The 20,332-nt window shown below is 34.6% G+C and overlaps 1 protein-coding gene across 6 annotated transcripts in view; it reads right to left on the minus strand.

Annotated features, from left to right (window-relative positions):
• Positions 1-20,332, minus strand: part of MON2 (MON2 homolog, regulator of endosome-to-Golgi trafficking) — a 125,521-nt gene that overhangs the window by 50,694 nt on the left and 54,495 nt on the right. For all 6 annotated transcript variants that reach the window (XR_003680303.2, XM_028491196.2, XM_028491195.2 and 3 more), the window contains 12 exons: positions 17,651-17,886; positions 15,374-15,455; positions 14,044-14,228; positions 13,144-13,256; positions 12,703-12,807; positions 12,259-12,339; positions 12,107-12,180; positions 11,926-12,016; positions 6,848-6,949; positions 5,623-5,733; positions 3,958-4,133; positions 1,974-2,136 (listed from right to left, as the gene is read on the minus strand). Coding sequence is in view for 5 of the 6 variants with exons in the window: in XM_028491196.2 (XP_028346997.1) it covers positions 1,974-2,136; positions 3,958-4,133; positions 5,623-5,733; positions 6,848-6,949; positions 11,926-12,016; positions 12,107-12,180; positions 12,259-12,339; positions 12,703-12,807; positions 13,144-13,256; positions 14,044-14,228; positions 15,374-15,455; positions 17,651-17,886 (1,519 nt within the window). In the remaining variant the exon portion in view is untranslated. The remainder of the gene's footprint in view (positions 1-1,973; positions 2,137-3,957; positions 4,134-5,622; positions 5,734-6,847; positions 6,950-11,925; positions 12,017-12,106; positions 12,181-12,258; positions 12,340-12,702; positions 12,808-13,143; positions 13,257-14,043; positions 14,229-15,373; positions 15,456-17,650; positions 17,887-20,332) is intronic.

Genomic DNA, 20,332 nt, shown 5'->3' on the forward strand with positions numbered 1-20,332 from the left:
TCTTTTTTGACCCACCTCCTACAGTAATGGAAATAAAAACAAAAATAAACAAATGGGACCTAATGAAACTTAAAAGCTTTTGCACAGCAAAGGAAACTATAAACAAGACGAAAAGACAACCCTCAGAACAGGAGAAAGTATTTGCAAACGAATCAACGGACAAAGAATTAATCTCCAAAATATATAAACAGCTCATGCAGTTCAATATTTATAAAACAAACAACCCAATCCAAAAATGGGCAGAAGACCTAAATAGACATTTCACCAAAGAAGACATACAGATGGCCAAGAGGCACAGGAAAAGCTGCTCGGACTTCCTTGGTAACGCAGTGGCTGAGAATCCGCCTGCCAATGCAGGGGACACGGGTTCGAGCCCTGGTCCGGGAAGATCTCACATGCTGCAAAGCAACTAAGCCCGTGCACCACAACTACTGAGCCTGCGCTCTAGAGCCCGCGAGTCACAACTACCGAGCCTGCATGCTGCAACTATTGAAGCTCATGTGCCTAGAGCCCATACTTCATAACAAGAGAAGCCACCACAATGACAATCCCACACACCGCAACGAAGAGTAGCCCCTGCTCTACGCAACTAGAGAAAGCCCGCGTGCAGCAACGAAGACCCAACGCAGCCATAAATGAATAAATAAACAAATTTAGAAATAAAAAATAAGGCTTAAAAAAAAAACAAAAGCTGCTCAACATCACTAATTATTAGAGAAATACAAATCAAAACTTCAATGAGGTATCACCTCACACCGGTTGGAATGGGAATCATCACAAAACCTACAAACAATGAACGCTGGGGAGGGTGTGGAGAAAAGGGAATCCTCTTGCACTGTTGGTGGGAATGTAAATTGATACAGCCACTATGGAGAACAGTATGGAGGTTCCTTAAAAAACGAAAAATAGAATTATCATATGACCCAGCAATCCCACTACTGGGCATATACCCAGAGAAAACCATAATTCAAAAAGACACAGGGGCTTCCCTGGTGGCGCAGTGGTTGAGAGTCCGCCTGCCAATGCAGGGGACGCAGGATCGTGCGCCGGTCCAGGAAGATCCCACATGCCGCGGAGAGGCTAGGCCCGTGAGCCGTGGCCACTGAGCCTGCGCGTCCAGAGCCTGTGCTCTGCAATGGCCGAGGCCACAGCAGAGAGACGCCTGCATACCACAAAAAAAAAAAAAAAAAAAAAAAAAAGACACAGGCACCCCAATGTTCATTGCAGCACTATTTACAATAGCCAGGTCATGCAAGCAACCTAAATGCCCATCGACAGATGAATGGATAAAGAAGACATGGTATGTGTACACAATGGAATATTACTCAGCCATAAAAAGGAACGAAATTGGGTCATTTATTCAGATGTGGATGGACCTAGAGGCTGTGATACAGAGTTACATAAGTCAGAAAGAGAAAAACAAATATCGTATATTAACGCATATATGTGGAATCTAGAAAAAGGGTACAGATGAACCGGTTTGCAAGGCAGAAATAGAGACACAGATGTAGAGAACAAATGTATGGACACCAAGGGGGTAGTGGTGGTGGTAGGATGAACTCGGAGATTGGGATTGACATATATACACTAATATGTATAAAATAGATAATAAGAAACTGCTGTATAAAAAAAATTAATAAAATTAAATTTAAAAAGAAATCAATTACCCTTCACAGCAGAGTCAACTGAATATTTCTCTTGTATGTACTATTATTTGTTTACTAAATCTTCCCATAACAAACCTTACAAAAGCCAAATTTCAGCTCAATATATCAAAATTATTCCAAATACTCTGCTTTTAAATAATTATTTCTTAAATGATATTATTTAACCCTTCATACAAGGTATAAGTTTGGTACTTAAAAGTCATTTAAATGACTCCTATAGAGTCAAAAGCATAGCATTAGCTTGGCATTCACTCTCAATTGCAAACAGTGATTTCTAGATTATATAAGGAAGGCAATGATACTTACCAATAAACCTATTGAAGTTAAACTAATATTAAGTTCTTGGTTATGAAGTCCAAAACTACCTGCAACATCTACAACTATCTGCAGGCAAGTGCAAGGCATTGTTGGTAGAAAATCTGTCACAACCAACTGAAGACACTGGAATGCAGTTCGTATCAAGGATTCTCTGAAAATACATAAGAAAGAAATTTATACTCATGTATTTAACAGAAATGCAAGGAAAAATACATACCTTAAAATAATTTGAAGTAAAATTTATTTTAAAATTTGAACAAGAAAATCTTCCCTAACATAGATCACAGAGTACTTCAACATTTACATAAATGTAAAAAAAGATATGCTTACTTAAAAATAATTAACAAATAAAAATAAAGATAGTAGCTCACAGGAATAAGAAATAAAAGCAGTAAACTAAAAAAAAAAGAAACTATGTACTAATGCCATATTATTTCTATCTTGCATCAACCAGTCAAACAAAACATAGACATTGAATGAAAAAGGGAAATTGGATACAACTACTTTCTCACCACTGTACCCTCAATATCTAGCATGGTGCCTAGCACAGGAGAATACACACAATTCACTCACTGAATGAAAATGAGTTCCTTATTCTTTTATATCTATACTATATTTTATTTAAAATTCTACATCTAGTCTGTAAAAGTAAAGAGTAATTTTGTATTTCAAATGAAGACAATAAGAAGTATACGGTTTTGGAGAAAAATTCTGGCGGTGAAAAAAAATAATAAAAACATTAAAATAGCTAACACATTGAGCATTTACTATATAGTGTACTTTCTCAGTATTTTACATGTATTAATTAATTTCATCCTTACAACACACTCTATTTTATAACTGGATGATCTAGGCTTTGGCTGATATCTTTCCACTTTAATCATCTCGTATTTTATAGTATATAAGGAAATTTGTTATTACAAATAAATAAGAAAAATTAATTTTCCACAGGAGTCTCAAGCATTTCAATCATGTAAAACTCCTAAACTAGTCATCAAAACAAGATGAGTCCTGCCACAGAATGACAGACAAACATATCCAAATGTTTACTAAATCTCGCCACTGCAATGTACTACCTTAAACAAGTCCATACATTTCCTCCAATTGTGCTCTTCCTTCTGTATTCCCTATTTAGTTAATAATACCACCATCCACTAAGCTGCCTAAGTCACAAATCTTGGAGTCATCCCTGATTCTGTTTGCTATTTCTGCCTTCACCCCAACAGTCAATCTATTAAGTAGCTCAAATCCGTCCCCTTCTATTTCTAGAGAGCGCTGCAGGATTGCCCATTTACCCCACCATGCTACTGACATAATGAGGTATCTCAAACACATAACAAATCACACCATTCCTCTGCTTAAAATCCTAAAATTCCTCCCAAATGTACTGAGGATAAGTCCAAATAATTTATAAAGGCATATAAGGTCCTTTATAGTTTTGGCTCTGCCCCACTCCACAGGCATATACCCCCCTCCCACTGGAGTCCTATTCTTTTGCAGCATAACAAACTACTCTGTTACTAGGACCCTAGGCCTTGTTCCTTTTCCACAGGTTTCTACTTTCAGAGCAGGAACTTTTTATCCATGTAATCAGACTAACTAGCAAGTATAGTATATGTAGAGAGGTCAAACACTAAATGCTCATTTACATCTTACCAAATTGTTTACCAAAAGGAAACTCAACCTTTGGATGTGTTTCAAAGTTTGTTAGATTGATGCATCTTTCTTATTGTTAAGTAAGAACCTTGTATTCATGTATAAATGGCAAAGAAACAGCAATTTTTCCATCCTTCCAAAACAAACGTGAGCCCTAAGAATTCCCTATAGCCACTTGAAGGTAGGGTAAGAAAAACTATTCTAGACCTTAAACTTAAGCAGGAAGGGCATACATAAAAAATTAACCATCATCCCAAGATTTTAGGAGGGATTCCCTTTCCCTATCACTTTTTGGATGTTAATTTTAAACACTTACCCTTGATCATTTCTGATTGCTCCCATAACTCCAAGCACTAATGGCCATCCAGGCCCAAGACTGTCTCCCTGACTCTGCAGAATCTGCAACACACATTCTAATTGCTTGAGTCGGATATCTGGATGGTTAACACTGGACATCTCCTTTAATGGGTTCAGCAAAAGCAACTGCAGCCTCTGAAAAGGATGCAAGAAGCTAATTAGAAAGAGAAGTCCCAGAACATGGAAAGGCTCTGCTATTGCCTTTCAAGTTTAAATTCACCTCCACTCAGACTGCAATGGTAAAGAGAATTTTTTTAGTAAAATAAACATTGAAAAAGATTTCTCTAACAGTAATCATTAGGATTATTTTGTCATCTATGTCTTTTTTTTTAATAAGAGAAAATAAAAATCAATCTTCAAGATGCTACATTTCAGGATAAATAGGAAGTGATCTTATGTTAAAAGGTATTAATTATAGACCCATATATAAATGAATCTCACTAAAGGAAATATATCTATATATACCTAGCTCTATTTGGAGAGAAGAAAACAATTCCCAATTTCTAAAATTATCTTTCATTTACTCTATTAATGCATACCCCATGTATTGAAATTTAAAAGTCTCAGTACTCCTAAAAATGAACAAGTACAGTAGACAAAGATGACATAAAACCACAAAATTTTTTTACTGTTGCAAAGTGAAAAGAGCACTTTGTTCTATTCTTTTCAGCATTTGAAAGCACTTGCTTCATTTTTAATTTTTTTCCCTCCAAGGATTCATTTATTTGGTTCACTGACTGAACAAACATTTATTAAGCTCTCACCATGTGCCAGGTATTAAGCTGGATGCTGAGGCCATATACACAAACAGGGCTTTCGTTACAAAAAACTTCAATTGTAGTAGGAAAAAAATATGAAATCACTAAAATGAGAGCTCTATAAAAATGATCTTCTCTGCCTTGTTCATCCTTCTATTCCCAGGCAGCTAAAATACTGCCTGGCATAGCATGCACTCAATATTATTTGTTGAGGAAATGTGTAGACTATAACTGCATACAATACAGTAAGATAACAGGGCAATGGGAATGGCTATTAAATGCCTCATTCCTACTCAATCTTCAAATAATAAAACTTTGGTGTACTTTTTAGAAACTGTATAAGATATATGTGAATGATTATGGGAGCCAGGACAAAGGATTCATGATAAAAGTAAACTCTGAAAGTATAAAATAACCTTTAAAAGTATTTTAAAATAAAAATCTATTTTATTGTGCTTTCCTCTTCTGCCACTTGTTTCTCCCAATATAAGGGTAATGAGTGGGAAAAATAAAAATAGAGACAGGTAAGGACCAAAGGAAAAGAGGCTAATTAATAAAGTATGGCCCCAAAATGAAGCCTTGGCACTGCATGAAGAGGGAAACTTCTAGACTGGGAGACCAATTCTAGGTAATTTATTAACTTAGTTCAGTGTTATTAACAAGAAAAAATTTTAATACAGATAATCCTAAAAATCTAGACATATCAACCTTCTGTAAGAGATCCATGGCCTACAAATAAAATAGAATATTAAGCAACAAGACCCACTTTTAGACTATCATCTATTTGATAAATTAAGAAAAGTTACACATGGGAGAGGATGATCTTACATTAAGTACTTTAAAAAAAGATAAGTTTTTTTTTTTACCTGGTTTTGTGAAAGTGGAGGATCATGGTTAAATGTTAATCCTGCTTTAATAAGTGAAGTTAAAGCTTCTGCTCCCCATTCTCTCATTCGAGAGTTTGGATGCTGGCACACCTAAGGGTACACATGTGGAAAAAAAATTAATATTTAATTTGTATACTTAAGCTATGCATCACACATCAGTTTGAGAAAAGAAAAATTAAAACATCACATTTTCTATTCTTTCATATTTAAAAAATTATATCAACTGTGCATCAATAAAGGTTGAAGAATATATGAAAATATCCAAAAGCTTACCTTCTGAATAAGAGGCAAGAGGAAGCAATAGAGAGACAGAAGATAAAAAATGAAACTAAACAAGTCACAGAAAAGAAAGGATTTTATAAAGGTAAATGATGTCATCAGAATAACAAAAGTAGCAGATACTCAGGTTCCTAATCAGGTCTATCTTCATAATCAAACACTGAGCTAAAATTTGAAAAAACTTATTTTTTGCCATTTGATGAGAATTCCATAATGAAGAAATCTGCATATATTCTTTAATAGCTCATAAAAGTAATCCCAATAAAATGGAGGGAAAAAAAGAAAGAAAAGACAAGCACATTTTTTTCCTATTAAGAAAAATACCTTTCTCAGATTACTAAAATAATGTGAAACAATCACAGCAACCTAAACCTAAACTGCACATAAACATGTATTCCATAGAAGCAGCTGTTATTAAGAAGCAGCTAATTCTTCAGATTCACCCCAGTCTGAATACAAGAGAATAGAAATCCAAATAAAATTCCCTGGCACTATTTATAATTAGTGATACCAAACAGGTTTTTTTCCCTTCGTAGAAGAGCTACTTCATAATCACAGGAAAGGCTGTAAAGGAGCAGTGTTTAGTACGAAGTCTCAGCGCTAATTGCCTTGAAGTTTCAGAACTAGCTGAAGGTGAGGGGATCAAAAGATTATATAATAAAAGAAAGGGGTCCCAAGCTATCAGCTGAAGGAGACTTCAGAGATTTCATTGATATATCACCCATTTTCAGCCAAAAAAGTCAACCTATTCCTTCACCAAAAACCATTACTATAAAACTCTAGTCCCTGATAAAATATACAGACAGAAGTACAAGGAAAAAAATGTTAATGCTGATTTTTCTTATGGTTATCCACAATGATTAATTCACTGTATGTCTTTATCCTAAACAAAAAGTAAATATAATAATTAAGAAAAAGAGGTTACCTCAAGTAGATGGCCAGTTAGAGGTCTCCATAGAATTTCTATTCGGTGCATGTTAACTAGACCAGTTTCTAACAATTTGGCAACAGCAAAAAGAGATGGTTCCTAAGAGAAAACATAATACATTTTTATATTATAAGGAGAATTTTGAGTATTTCACTTGTAAATAAAACAGAATACTGTGAAGAGCATGACTATAATTAATATATGATTAATTAGCACTAAATAGAACAAAACCTCAGTTATCGTAAGACAAGCCTTTCCGCCCACCCTCAAGTATCTAGAATAGCTCCTAATTGGAAAATTTCGTTGGGAAGAGAATGCTTTAGTGGGGAAAGAGTGAAAATTCAAAAATTATACCAGACACACAGAATGGCTAGTCTTCTGACCAGAAGGAAAGAATTTGCCTATGGACTGAATTGTGACCCCCACGCCCCAAACTTCATATGCTGTAACTCTAACCCCCAGTCTGATGGTATATGGAGATAGGGTCTATATAGAGGTAATTCAGGTTAAATGAGATCATAAGGGTGGGGCCCCAACACGATAAGATTAATGTCCTTATAAGAAGAAACACCAAAGAGCTTGTGAGCTCAGGCACACTCCCCTTTTCCCTCTTCTTCCCCCTTTTCCCTCTCCCTTTCCCTCTCTCCCTGCCATGTGAGGACACAGTGAGAAGGCAGCCATCTTTCAATCCAGAAAGAGCATCCACACCAGAACTGATCATGCTGGCAACCTGATTTTGGACTTCCAGCTTCCAGAACTATGAGAAAATTAATTTCTATAGTTTAAGTTATCCAGTCTACAGTATTTTGTTATGGCAGGCTAAGCTGACTGATATATATTCTTATTAGTGAAGTCTTCAAATGCTCAGGGTTTATGTGTTAATGTCAGGAAATATGAAAAAAAAAAAAACAGAAAGGAGGCAACAGAGATGGGGGAAAGAAGCATGACATAAAGAAGAGCCAGAGATAAGCGTTGTCAGTTTAGACACTAACAGAAAAGTTGCAGAGACAGAAGACAAACCCCATTCCTCAGTCAGTAGCATTTCAACAACAGAAAGGGAGTCAGTGTACCTCATAAGTGGCTAAATTAGAGTACCTGGTCCATGTGTTATAAGAACAGTTTCAGTAAAAAGATCAAAGGGCATCTCTAACCCAATATTAATAAAGGTAGTAAAATATACTTAAATGCAAACTAAGCTGACTAAAACCATGATAATTTTTTGATGCGTGGCTGTGGTACTTCAAAAGGAGACAAGGCATTAGAAAAAACAAAAGGCAACTGAAATTTTAAAAGCAAATTAAGAGGATGATAGTTTTAAAATTTTTAAGGAAAAAGATTTCATAATTATTCTATACTCAACATTTTTAGAGGGCTGATAAAAATCTATTATGGAAATGAGTGATATTATCTTTCTTTCCTAGTAAAAGCCATTGAACCAAGTACCCTGGGGTCTAAGATAAATATAGTCAGGTTGACCCTTCCTGCCTGTGCTAATGCTGTAGGTACCCTAAAATTTTTAGTGGTAGAAAAATTCACCATTCTAGAGACAATATGATACAGTAGTTAAGACTGATGCCTATGAACTTTTAACATGTCAGTACTACCACTTAATAGCTATGTAACCTTGAGTAATTTTTTTTATTGAGGTATAACTGATTTATGATATTAGTTTCAGGTATACAACACAGTGATTCAAAATTTTTATAGATTATATTCCATTTATAGTTACTACAAAATATTGGCTATATTCCCTGTGCCATACAATATAACCTTGTTGCTTATTTATTTTATACATAACAGTTTGTACCTCTTAATTCCCTTACCCTATTTGCCCCTTCCTCCTTTCCTCTCCTAACTGGTAACTACTAGTTTGCTTTTTTTAAAATTATATTCACTAGTTTTGGGGGGGGGGGTTGTTTTTTTTTGTGTTTTTTTTTGATTCCACCTATAAGTGATAACATACAGTATTTGTCTTTCTCTGTCTGACATATTTCACTAAGCATAATACCTTCCAGGTCCATCCATGTTGTTGCAAATGGCAAAATTTCATGCTTTTTAAGGCTGTTAAATTTTTTTAATCTATGAAATGGAGATAATAATATACAGAAATGACCTCACGTTAGAAAGTGCCTGGCACATAATAAGTCCTCATAAATGTTGCCTAGTATTACCTCCTCCTTTTCCTCCTTCTTCTTATTCTAATGAGGATACACAGAGGAATCACGTAGCATTTAAAAGAATGTATATGTCCAGGCCTCATACCCAAAGATTCTTATATTCATGAAGCCTAGAAAGTGGCCCTGACTTGTGCATTTTTTTAAAATGCCATACCTGACTTTGATGCACACAAAACTTAGAGCCACAAGTGAAGTGGTTAAGAATGGAGCTCTGGGGCTTCCCTGGTGGCACAGTGGTTGAGAATCCGCCTGCCAATGCAGAGGACACAGGTTCGAGCCCTGGTCCGGGAAGATCCCACATGCTGCCAAGCAACTAAGCCCGTGCACCACAACTACTGAGCCTGCACTCTAGAGCCTGCGAGCCACAACTACTGAGCCCATGCGCAACAACTACTGAAGCCCGCGTGCCTAGGGCCTGTGCTCCACAACAAGTGAAGCCATCGCAGTGAAAAGCCTGCTCACCACAACAAAGAGTAGCCCCCGCTCTCCGCAACTAGAGAAAAAGCCTGCGTGCAGCAACGAAGGCCCAATGCAGCCAAAAAGAAAATAAATAAATTAAAAAAAAAAAAAAAGAATGGAGCTCTGGAATGAGACATATGTGGGTTCAAATCCAAGCTCTACCAATTACTAAATAGGTGACCCCAGGCAGGTTATTTAAGCTAGTTTTATATTTCATCTGTAAAAAGGGGTTACTACTACTGAACCTAACAGAGTTGTCTTAAATGATTAAATAAAAATACGTTAGTACCTGACATACAGTAAACAAGGAATAATAACTCTTTTATTATTTTTGTTGTTATACTGAGTTTGGTAATATGTCTGCACAAGTATCATCAATATTGCCCCCTTCTAAGAAAGAATTTGCAAGCTTTATCATCAGCTACCTCCTCAACACATTAGCACAAATTCCTGAAATGAGGACCAAAAAGGAGATGACTGGTCACTTTAAAGCCACACCTAAAGGACAATGATATATACATTTTAACTCCTAAGCTATTTAACTCACTCAGAACAGCTGACATTGATCAACTTTTAAAAAAAAGTAAAAAATACAAACGTTTCTACTTATTTTAACATCTGAACATTTATAAATTTTTATAGAAAGCACAACTGAATAAAAAACTGTTTTACACCTCCACAAAAATAATTTTTATAAAGTTCATACTTGAATACTTCTAAAAACTTTTATTTCCATTCTTTATTCACCACATTACTTTACAAAATTAAATCCTAATTTTATTTAGGAGAGATGTGACCCCATTCTCAGGGAAGTCATCTCTATTCCAGTGTATCCATTTTCTCAACATCTGTTCCCCCAAGCCTCCCTGAAGTATCACATCTACTCCTACAACTCTATTGAAATTATACTCCTCAAGGTGAACAATAAATAATACTCAAATCTATTTTTTTCTCAATCCTCATTGATCCCGACTTCATGTAACATTTTTCTCTTCTGACTTTCATGAACCTGCCCTTTCATACATATATATATCTCCTACCGTTCCTTCAATATTCAGCTTCAATCACAAATTTAATATATCTTGATTAGTTTTAATTCATTTTAGTAAAAATATGTACTAAAAAATCTTATGTTGCAAGTCAATAAGGATTCAGAAAATAGGTCTCATATCACTTAATATCTATACCATTTATTTAGACTCTCTTACCACCTTAACTGCCACTTATCCATGGGCCAAGTGGTTTACATGCTCTTTGAAAGTAGAAATCTTACATTTCCTTTATATTTTCTAGCAGAGTGACATGTACATAGTAAACATACTGTACTTGTTGAGTGAATACATAAATTCTCAAGCCATTACCATATAAACTTGCTCAGATTTCATTAAGGTACTCTATTAAAAATATTGTACTTTTGTGTTAAGAATTAATCTTAAGGATGTAGGATTATTGAAGGTATCAAGAATTTGATTACTTCTCTGTATTTCATATTATCCTTGCCTTGATTTGGAGTAAACTATAATATATATTTTCAAATACCTGCATGTTTATGTAATTCTCTACATTCTTTAATATACAAAACTTTGCCCTAATAAGATCTTATTGGCTAATCTTTAAATGAATTACATGAGCCAAGATGACAAGCCACAGTACCCAGAATTATAATTAAGGACTAGGCAGACAACATAATTTTGGATCCTACAGTTGGATATTAAATACACCATAAGCTGCATTCCCTGCTTTTCTAATTATTTTCTGGGTGTCTTCATTTATTTGTAAATGGTCCAAGTACTATATTTATTCATTTTAAAATGTAGAAAGCATTTTATTTTAAATAATTTCTAAGGTATAAATAAACCCAAATATTCCCATGCTTTTCCAAGTTTAACAGAAAATGATATTTTGAGTATAGAAAGAAATGTTCTCAAAAGTACTGTTCTATTCATTTAGTCAACAAACAAAGCAAAAATTTAATTTTCAAGGTAGGGAGAATCATTACCTTCAAAAAGAAATGATTAGCACCTTATTTTCCAACCCAACGAAGGCAAGAGAAACTGAGACATATATTCCTTGATTTAAAACTTGTACTGCCCCAATCATAAGTTGTAGTCATGAGGATTATTGTGACATTTTGTGGAACACATTTATAAATGTGGTGTTGAATTAGTCTTTATAGAAATATTTTTAAAAATATTCAGTATATGAGAGAAATGGACACAATTTAAAATCATAATACATACTGGCACATACCATAAGCCAAAAAATGTCCTCTTCACTCCCCCTTCAACAAATAACAACCATAAATATAAAAACCCAACAGAGCAGGGCTAGCCTACAAGGTATTAGTCCCACCTGTAAAACGCTAAGGTCATAATGAATATACATCTTATTAAACAAAATAATATACCATATTTAACACAGAAAGGTAGAATATCACACCTTATTATTTCCATAGGCCATATCCATTGCTTCTAGGGATAAGGAACAAAGTGCATTTATTAAATGATGCAATGATACGTCATCAAGATACCTAAAAAAAAAAATGAAGAAATAAGACATTCTGATCTAAAATATACAGCTAACAATAACGTTTGTATCAATTAAAAAAACTGACTCTTACTGTGAGCTTTCAAACAATCTTGAAAGTATGTTGGAAATCACTGGCAAATCTGTCATCACTGCTGTTGTTAGAACCTAAGAGAAGAATAAAATTAAATGTAACATATAAACATTTTGCGAAGTACTAATTGAGTAAGAATGACTAGAGCTTACTGTGCTGGGTCCTTCTACAGCTCTCCCAGGTTTCAAGGCACCACCACTACTAGGCTTTAATCCCAGGATCCATACGAGATGCTGTAAAAAAAAAAAAAAAAAAAAAAAAAAATCAAAACAAAGAAATTTATAAACCTACAAAAATTCCAGTAACTAAAACTAAAATCAGTAGTAGGTATCTAATAACTAAATATAAATTAGTAATTAATATTCATACAACAGACTTATTACACCAAGCATAGGCAGTAGAACAGGCCATTATAAGAAACATCCCATTGCTTTGTACAATATGAGCCATGTCTTTTTTCTTTTTCTGACTTCTCCTTTTTCATACTTACTGTCTATTCAGGCCTGCCCAAAGCACCAGTAGGCACTGGTGAGTTTAACTGTTAGCATTTAGATATAAAAACAACATTGGCCTCTGACCCAGAGGCTACAACATACCTGCAGAGTTGCCAAGACAAGTTGCCATGATGTTCCAAGAACAGCCCCATGGCAGTGTGCCAAGTTAAGTAAAGTCCTCATACACTGGATATTTTTGGAAGTTAGCTATATTAAAAAAGGATATATTTGCAAGAACTGTTATGCATTCTTGAAAATTATAAGCTTATAAAGAAGTATTCAAATTTTTTTTACTAAAAAACAAAAATATTAAGAAAATAGGCTTGGATGGTTTTGTACAGAACAAATTCATTTGCTTAAAAGTTGTGTTATCATAGTTGGTTATAATAATGTCACTCCATATTTATCTAGTTTTTTAAAAGTATCATTCAGATAAAAGTAAGTATAATGATGAATTCTGAGAAATATAAAAAAAGGTATGAAAGATTTCCTTGATAGTTAATTAGTATTAATTGGTTACCAAGAAAAGAAAAAGTACTTTACCATTACTGTCCCTTGAGGCTGGACTGCTAGCGGTTGACCCACTGCCACAACTTGCTGGTGAGATTCACTTGATGGACTGATCATCATAACACTTTGGCCCTGAATGGAATATGCTAGAACACAAAGGAAAACCTAAATAATTAAAATATACTTTCCATGCTGTACTCAAAGTAATGTTATATTTTAAAACATTATTTTGATTAAAATAAGTTCAACTATGACATTTATTTAGTTACCTATTATTTATATGCAAACATTTTGAAAACTCAGGAGGTGCAAAAACAACGACAAGTTAGGCAAATATTAAGTAATTTTATATATAACTTTAACAAATTATAAAACTTTGGTAGATTGCTTCACAAGCAAAATAGAATTTAGGACACTTACTATTTTAAACATGTATTCCCAGTAAACTTTTCTACTTAAAGTTAGAAGAGAGACCAATACTCACATTTTCAGTTTGAACACTGAGCATCACACTGAAATTTATTTATGTGACATGTAACACGTAACAAAGCAATCAACAAGAAAAAAAATTTTTTTGAATGTCAACTTAATCTAAGTGGTGGCAAACATTACTGTTCTACTAGTTCCATTAAAAACAAAACAAACTAACCACTCCCATTTCAATAGTATGCTAGAGCTTACAAAGGACTTCTAGATTTATCTTCTTTTATCCTCACAATCATTGTTTAAAATTGGTACTATTCTGCTCTACTCTCACCTCCATTGTTTTAAAAAGATGGAAGAAATTGAGGCTCAGGGACATTAACTTCCCACAGAGGTCAGAGACTCAGTGAGTGGAAAAGCAGAGGCCTCAATTCAGAATTTCTATAATCTCTTCCCTATGCCATGTCACCCCACTAGATGAAGAGAACTCTGAGGAAGCTGAAATCTTACATTTGTTGGAAAGTGTGGCTGCAGTGGTGGTATTCAATACAGTAAGAGCATAATGGGGAGGCAGGGAACCTTTGCATATTGCAGTTATAAAGGCATCTCTTGAAGTTACAAGACCCAGTCTTCCACAAAGAGCAGCCATAGTCAGTTCAGCTTTTAAAATATTCTCAGTGGCAGCTTCATCTGTGCTGAAAAGAAAAAGTATTTTATTTAGTATGATTAATTTATTTTAAATTATGCTGCCAAACATGATGTGGAATTAGGCAGTCAGTAAAGTTTTAAGAAAATCTATTTAAAACATTGTCAAAATCAGTCTACTTAAGAAGAACTTTTAACTAATAGACATCTGAAAATTTGAACTGGTTAAAAGCAATTTATGACACATATATTCATTAATGAAGAAAATGGTCAAGAACTCAAAGATATAACTTAAAAATATCAAGCATTTTAAAATCAGTAAATTCTATAATTCTGAAGAAAAACATCAAAAAAAATTGAATAATATAATCATCATCATTGTAAAGGTAGTAGTAAAGCTTAAAATGAAAAAGGCATTCTGTGGATAAAGAAGATGTGGCACATATATACAATGGAATATTACTCACCCATAAAAAGAAACAAAATTGAGTTATTTGTAGTGAGGTGGATGGACCTAGAGTCTGTCATACAGAGTGAAGTAAGTCAAAAAGCGAAAAACAAATACCGTATGCTAACACATATATATGGAATCTAAAAAAAAAAAAAAAAAAAAAAGATTCTGATGAACCTAGGGGCAGGACAGGAATAAAGATGCAGACGTAGAGAATGGACATGAGGACACGGGGAGGGGGAAGGGTAAGCTGGGACGAAGTGAGAGAGTAGCACTGACATATATACACTACCAAATGTAAAACAGATAGCTAGTGGGAAGCAGCCACATAGCATAGCACAGGGATATCAACTCGGTGCTTTGTGCCCACCTAGAGGGGTGGGATAGGGAGGGGGGGAGGGAGACGCAAGAGGGAGGAGATATGGGGATATATGTATATTGATTCACTTTGTTATACAGCAGAAACTAACACACCATTGTAAAGCAATTATACTCCAATAAAGATGTTAAAAAAAAAAAAAGAAAAGGAAAAGGCATTCTGTTACTTTAGGATTGTATTTTTCCATTGTAACATGTGACAACAGGATGGGGGAGGAAGATGGCAGAAAAATAATAACATTCCACGAACATAAAAACTAGTATTAGGAAATAATTCTCAGGATAAATTTAAGGAAACCATTTTAATGGTTTGTTGTTTTCTTTTTAACTGCCACATGCAATATAAAACTTACAAAGACTTAATACCTGGCATCAAGAAGGAGTGAGAGTGCAGCAAGCAGACCACACCAGCAGGCATTCACCATTTCTTCCCAAACAGCTCTACTAACTTAAAGGAAAAACATACAATATTTAATTTTAATTATAGATGTCACAGCACTTGACAATATGTCAAACTCTATAATCCCCCTTATCACTTGGTAATATAGCAAATATTCCAAAAACAACTCAATTATTAAATAATAAAGCTGTAAATTTAATATATATCTGAATAAATGAAAATTTTAAAACCATACATAGTTTCAGAATTCAAGAAGTCTTTTTTTTTTTTTTGGTTGTGCCGTGTGGCTTGTGGGATCTTAGTTCCCCAACCAGGGATGGAACCTCGTCCCTCAGCAGTGAGATAGCAAAGTCCTAAACACTGGACCGCCAGGGAATTCCCAAGAAGTTTTAAAACTGAGTTGTTTTAACATATCAATGATAAGATCTTTCTTACAAAAGTGATTTTCAAAATATATATATATTTATATATATAGCATCAGTTCCTATTCCCTTCCATTTCCCTTCCATTGGGCCAAACTTTCGGCCTGTGTGACCAGCTGGCAGTGAGACACTGTGATAAGCAGGCTCAGCCACGAGACTGGTTACATACACTGCAAATAAGTAAATACAGTGAGTAAAACAGGATCAAGTTTCTCACTGTTGGAGAAGGAAATTACAAATATGGAAAGTTAAAAGTAAACCCTGTGGTATTAAACTGGAATTGAAAAAATTGGTGTGACCTCATGGTATTTAATATATAGAGAGATATGTTTTTATTTTTATTTATTTATTTTTTAAAGATCTTTTTAAAAATTTATTTATTTATGCTGTGTGGGGGCTTCATTGCCGCGCGCGGGCTTTCCCTAGGTGCGGTGCGCGGGCTTTCTCTAGGTGCGGCGAGCGGGGGCTACACTTCGTTGCGGTACACGGGCTTCTCATGTGGTGGCTTCTCCTGTTGCAGAGCACGGGCTCTAGGTGCTCAGGCTTCAGTAGTTGTGGCCTGCAGGCTCTAGAGCGCAGGCTTAGTAGTTGTGGCGCATGGGCTTAACTGCTCCGCAGTATGTGGGATCTTCCCAGACCAGGGTTCGAATGCATCCCCTGCATTGGCAGGTAGATTCTTAACCACTGCACCACCAAGGAAGTCCCAAGATACATATTTTTAAAATGTAGATAGATGTGTGCTCATGTATGTGTGTTTTTCTATTCAAGTACCAAGAAGCATACCTAATGCCCATGTGTTAGTTTCTAAATACTATTCTCCACTAAAAGGAACTAGGGCTCCTTGGAAAAATAACTGACTCCTAGGTTAGGCAAGAAAAATCCAAGATGATCTTAGAACATTTTGCTGTATCAGACAGTAAGGTAGAGCTCAGAAAATGACAAATGGACACGGGATGATAAAAGGACACAGGGGCTAGCTTGAAAGGGGTCCCAAATGGCCATGTCAGGGATAATGAGTGTCAAACCAAATAATGATAATCAAAGATTGTAACTCTTTGAATAAAATAGGAATCCGAGAGTCTACACTAATACAAATAAATAAATGAAACAAAATAAATGAGGAAGAAGGGAAAGCTCTCTTTTACAGATGTCTCAAAGTATTTCTCCAGAAAAAGTTAATAATTAACTTTATACTGAAGAAACAAGGCACACATACTAACCAAATGATAAAAGTTAACATCACCAGTGTATAGCATAGCAACATTTCTGTGGTAGCTCTGCCAAAAATGAATATATTGAATCTAATTATGAGGAAACAAAAACAAGCCCAAGTTGACTGGGCTGTTCTCTTCAAAAATGACCAGGTCATATAAAACATGGAAAAATTAAGAAATTGTTCCAGACTGAAGGAGAGTATACAGACATGCAACTGAATTCAACATGTAATCCTAGACCATAAAGGACATCACTGAGGCAAATGGCAAAATTTGAAGGACATTTGGGATTCGATGACATATTAAATTGATGCTAAATTTCTGATGGTGACTATACTGTGGTTAAGTAGGAAACTGTCCTTATTTTTAGAAAATACACTTTAAAGTACTAAGGGGTAATGGGCATCATGTCTGCAACTTATTCTCAAATAGTTCAGAAAAAAAGTATAGTGACATGTATATAGAAAGAATGATAATGCAAATATGGTAGTTAACAATTGGAATATCATGGTGAAGGATATATGGAAACTATTATTTTTGCAATTTCCCTGTAAATTTAAAATTATTTCAAAATAAAAATTAAAAATACAGAATCATAATAATATACCTATTGCTTTATCCATTTGGTCTGATGTTGACTGTAATTCTTGCCGTTCTGATGACTGTGTTGGTGAAGAAACTGCTTCAGTGGTAGTAGTCTGACATTCTGTTTCAACCTCTCCTAACTCTCCTTCAATCATACTAGTGATTCCACGTACAAGGTCTAGCAAACAATGGAATGCCACGGACATAGCATAACCTTCTGGTATAGTCGGGGGCTCAACTTTGTCCAACATCTCTAGGCTGAAATTATGAAAAAATCAGATGCTTAATGAGAAGCCACAATGATGAAAATATATACAACTATTTCCATAATCTGTAGACTACAGAAATTAAGATTAACAGAATAGCAAAAGTAAATGGTCACTACTGGGTTTGTTTCCTTTGGAGGACAGATCCCTTCATGGCATTCTAAGAAACTGATTAGAAAAATTAAGGCCTGACCAGTATGATAACTGATTATTTTAATAATTCACTTTTTGCCTCTCCCCCAAGTTGTGCCAGTATTTTCATTAATTGTTGACATCAGAAAAAATACTTACATACAAAATAGAAAAAGACAGATTACAAGCCATCTCAAACTCTGACTTAGCTGCTTTTAAAATAAGCTGCTATATAAAATCGGTACACAACAAGGACCTACTATATAGCACAGGGAACTATACTCAATATCCTGTAATAACCTGTAATGGAAAAGAATCTGAAAAAGAGTATCTATAAATATTTATGTATAACTGAAATCACTTTGCTGTACACTTGAAACTAACACAATATTGTAAATTAACTATAATTTTAAAAAGGTAATAAATAAAATAAGATGTTATAAAATCAAATCAATCCTATAAAGAGGAAAGGAAGCTTTCATACTAGGGAAAATTATTACTGTGAGATATCCAGCTCATCTGTCAATCCTATCATTTCAGATACAATCAGCCAACAGGGTAAGGTAATACTTAAAGCATCAGTGTGTCACGTTCAAATTTTAGAGCAAGTTATACTCCGTAATTAGGACATAGCTTTCAGACGGAAAGACAACAAACCTTTTGTTTTAAATCATGACAAACAGGTTTTAAACTCCTTAAAATGGAAATCTGTCAAGATAATTCAATGGAGAAAGAATATTTCATTGGGGAAAGAACGAATGGATATTCACATGTAAAAGAGTGATACTGGAGCCTTACCTCATACCATATACAAAAATTAACTCAAAATGAATCAATGACCTAAACGTAAGATCTAAAACTAAAAACTCTTAGAAGAAAACATGGGCAAAAATCTTTATGACCTCAAATTATGAAATGGTTAGGTATGATATCAAAATGCATAAGTGACCAAAGGAAAAACAGATAAACTGAATTCATCAAAATTAAAAATGATCGTGCTTCAAAGGACACTATCAAGAAAATGAAAAGACAATCCACAGAATGCAAGAAAATTTTTGCAAATCGTATATCTGATAAGGGACTAGATCTTGAATATGTAAGAACTTTCACAACTCAATAATAATAAAAAGAAAACCCAATTAAAAAGGAGCAAAGGATTTCAATAGATATTTCTCCCAAGATGATATATAAATGGCCAATAAGCACATGAATGAGATGCTCAGTGTCACTGGTCATTAGAGAAACACAAATTCGAAACACAGTAAGATACCACTTACCCATTAGGACGGCTATAATCAAAAGACAGTAACAGGTATTGCTAAGGATGTGGTGAAATTTAAACCCTCACACATTGTTGGTGAAAATGTAAAATGGTGTGGTCGCTTGGGAAAACAGCTTGGCAGTTCATCAGAAAGTAAAACGTAGAGTAACTATATGGCCCAGCAATTCCACTCCTAGGTATATATCCAGTAGAAATGAAAACATCTATGCAAAAACTTGCAGGCCAATGCTCATAGTAACATTATTCATAGCCAAAAAGTGGAAACAACCCAAATGCCCATCAACTGACAATGAGATAAACAAAATGTGGTATTACCATATGGTGGAATATTATTCAGCCACAAACAGAAAGTACTGGTACAACCTACAACATAGATGAACCTTCAAAACATTATGCTGAATAAAAGAAGCCTGACACACAAGAATATTTATTGTATGATTCCATTCATATGAAATATCCAGAACAAGCAAATCAACAGAGAAAGTAGATTAGTAGTTGCTAAGGGGTAGGGAAAGGGAGATTGGAGTATGACTGCTTATGGATATGGCTTTTTTTTTTTCTGGGGTGACAAAAAAGTTCTGAAATTAGATGGTGCTTATGGTTGCCTAACGTCTGAATATAATAAAATCATGAACTGTACATTGTAAAAGGGCAAATTTAATCCTATGTTACTTATATCTCAAAAACAAAATTGAAATCACTAAAGATCACAAGAAAAGCTAATAAAAGTAATTTCCAAACTCAAATTCTAAAAGTCTCCTAATCATAATCAATATAAGGTAGGAAATTTATAGAGATATAAAACTCAGAATAAACAATAAAAACACCTATGTATGCCTATCATTTATTGAGCAATTTACTCTCAGCCTGGGACACTAAGGGTTTTTTTTTTTAATGTACCTCATTTAACTCCTCACAAAAACCCTAAGAGATACAGATGATGAAACTGTGAACTATGGTGACAGTTATCAGTCAGCAGTTTTTTTTTTTTTTTTTTTTTTGCGGTATGTGGGCCTCTCACCGC

Source organism: Physeter macrocephalus, chromosome 6 (assembly GCF_002837175.3).
Source record: "Physeter macrocephalus isolate SW-GA chromosome 6, ASM283717v5, whole genome shotgun sequence".
In the NCBI taxonomy this organism is placed as follows: Eukaryota; Metazoa; Chordata; class Mammalia; order Artiodactyla; family Physeteridae; genus Physeter; species Physeter macrocephalus.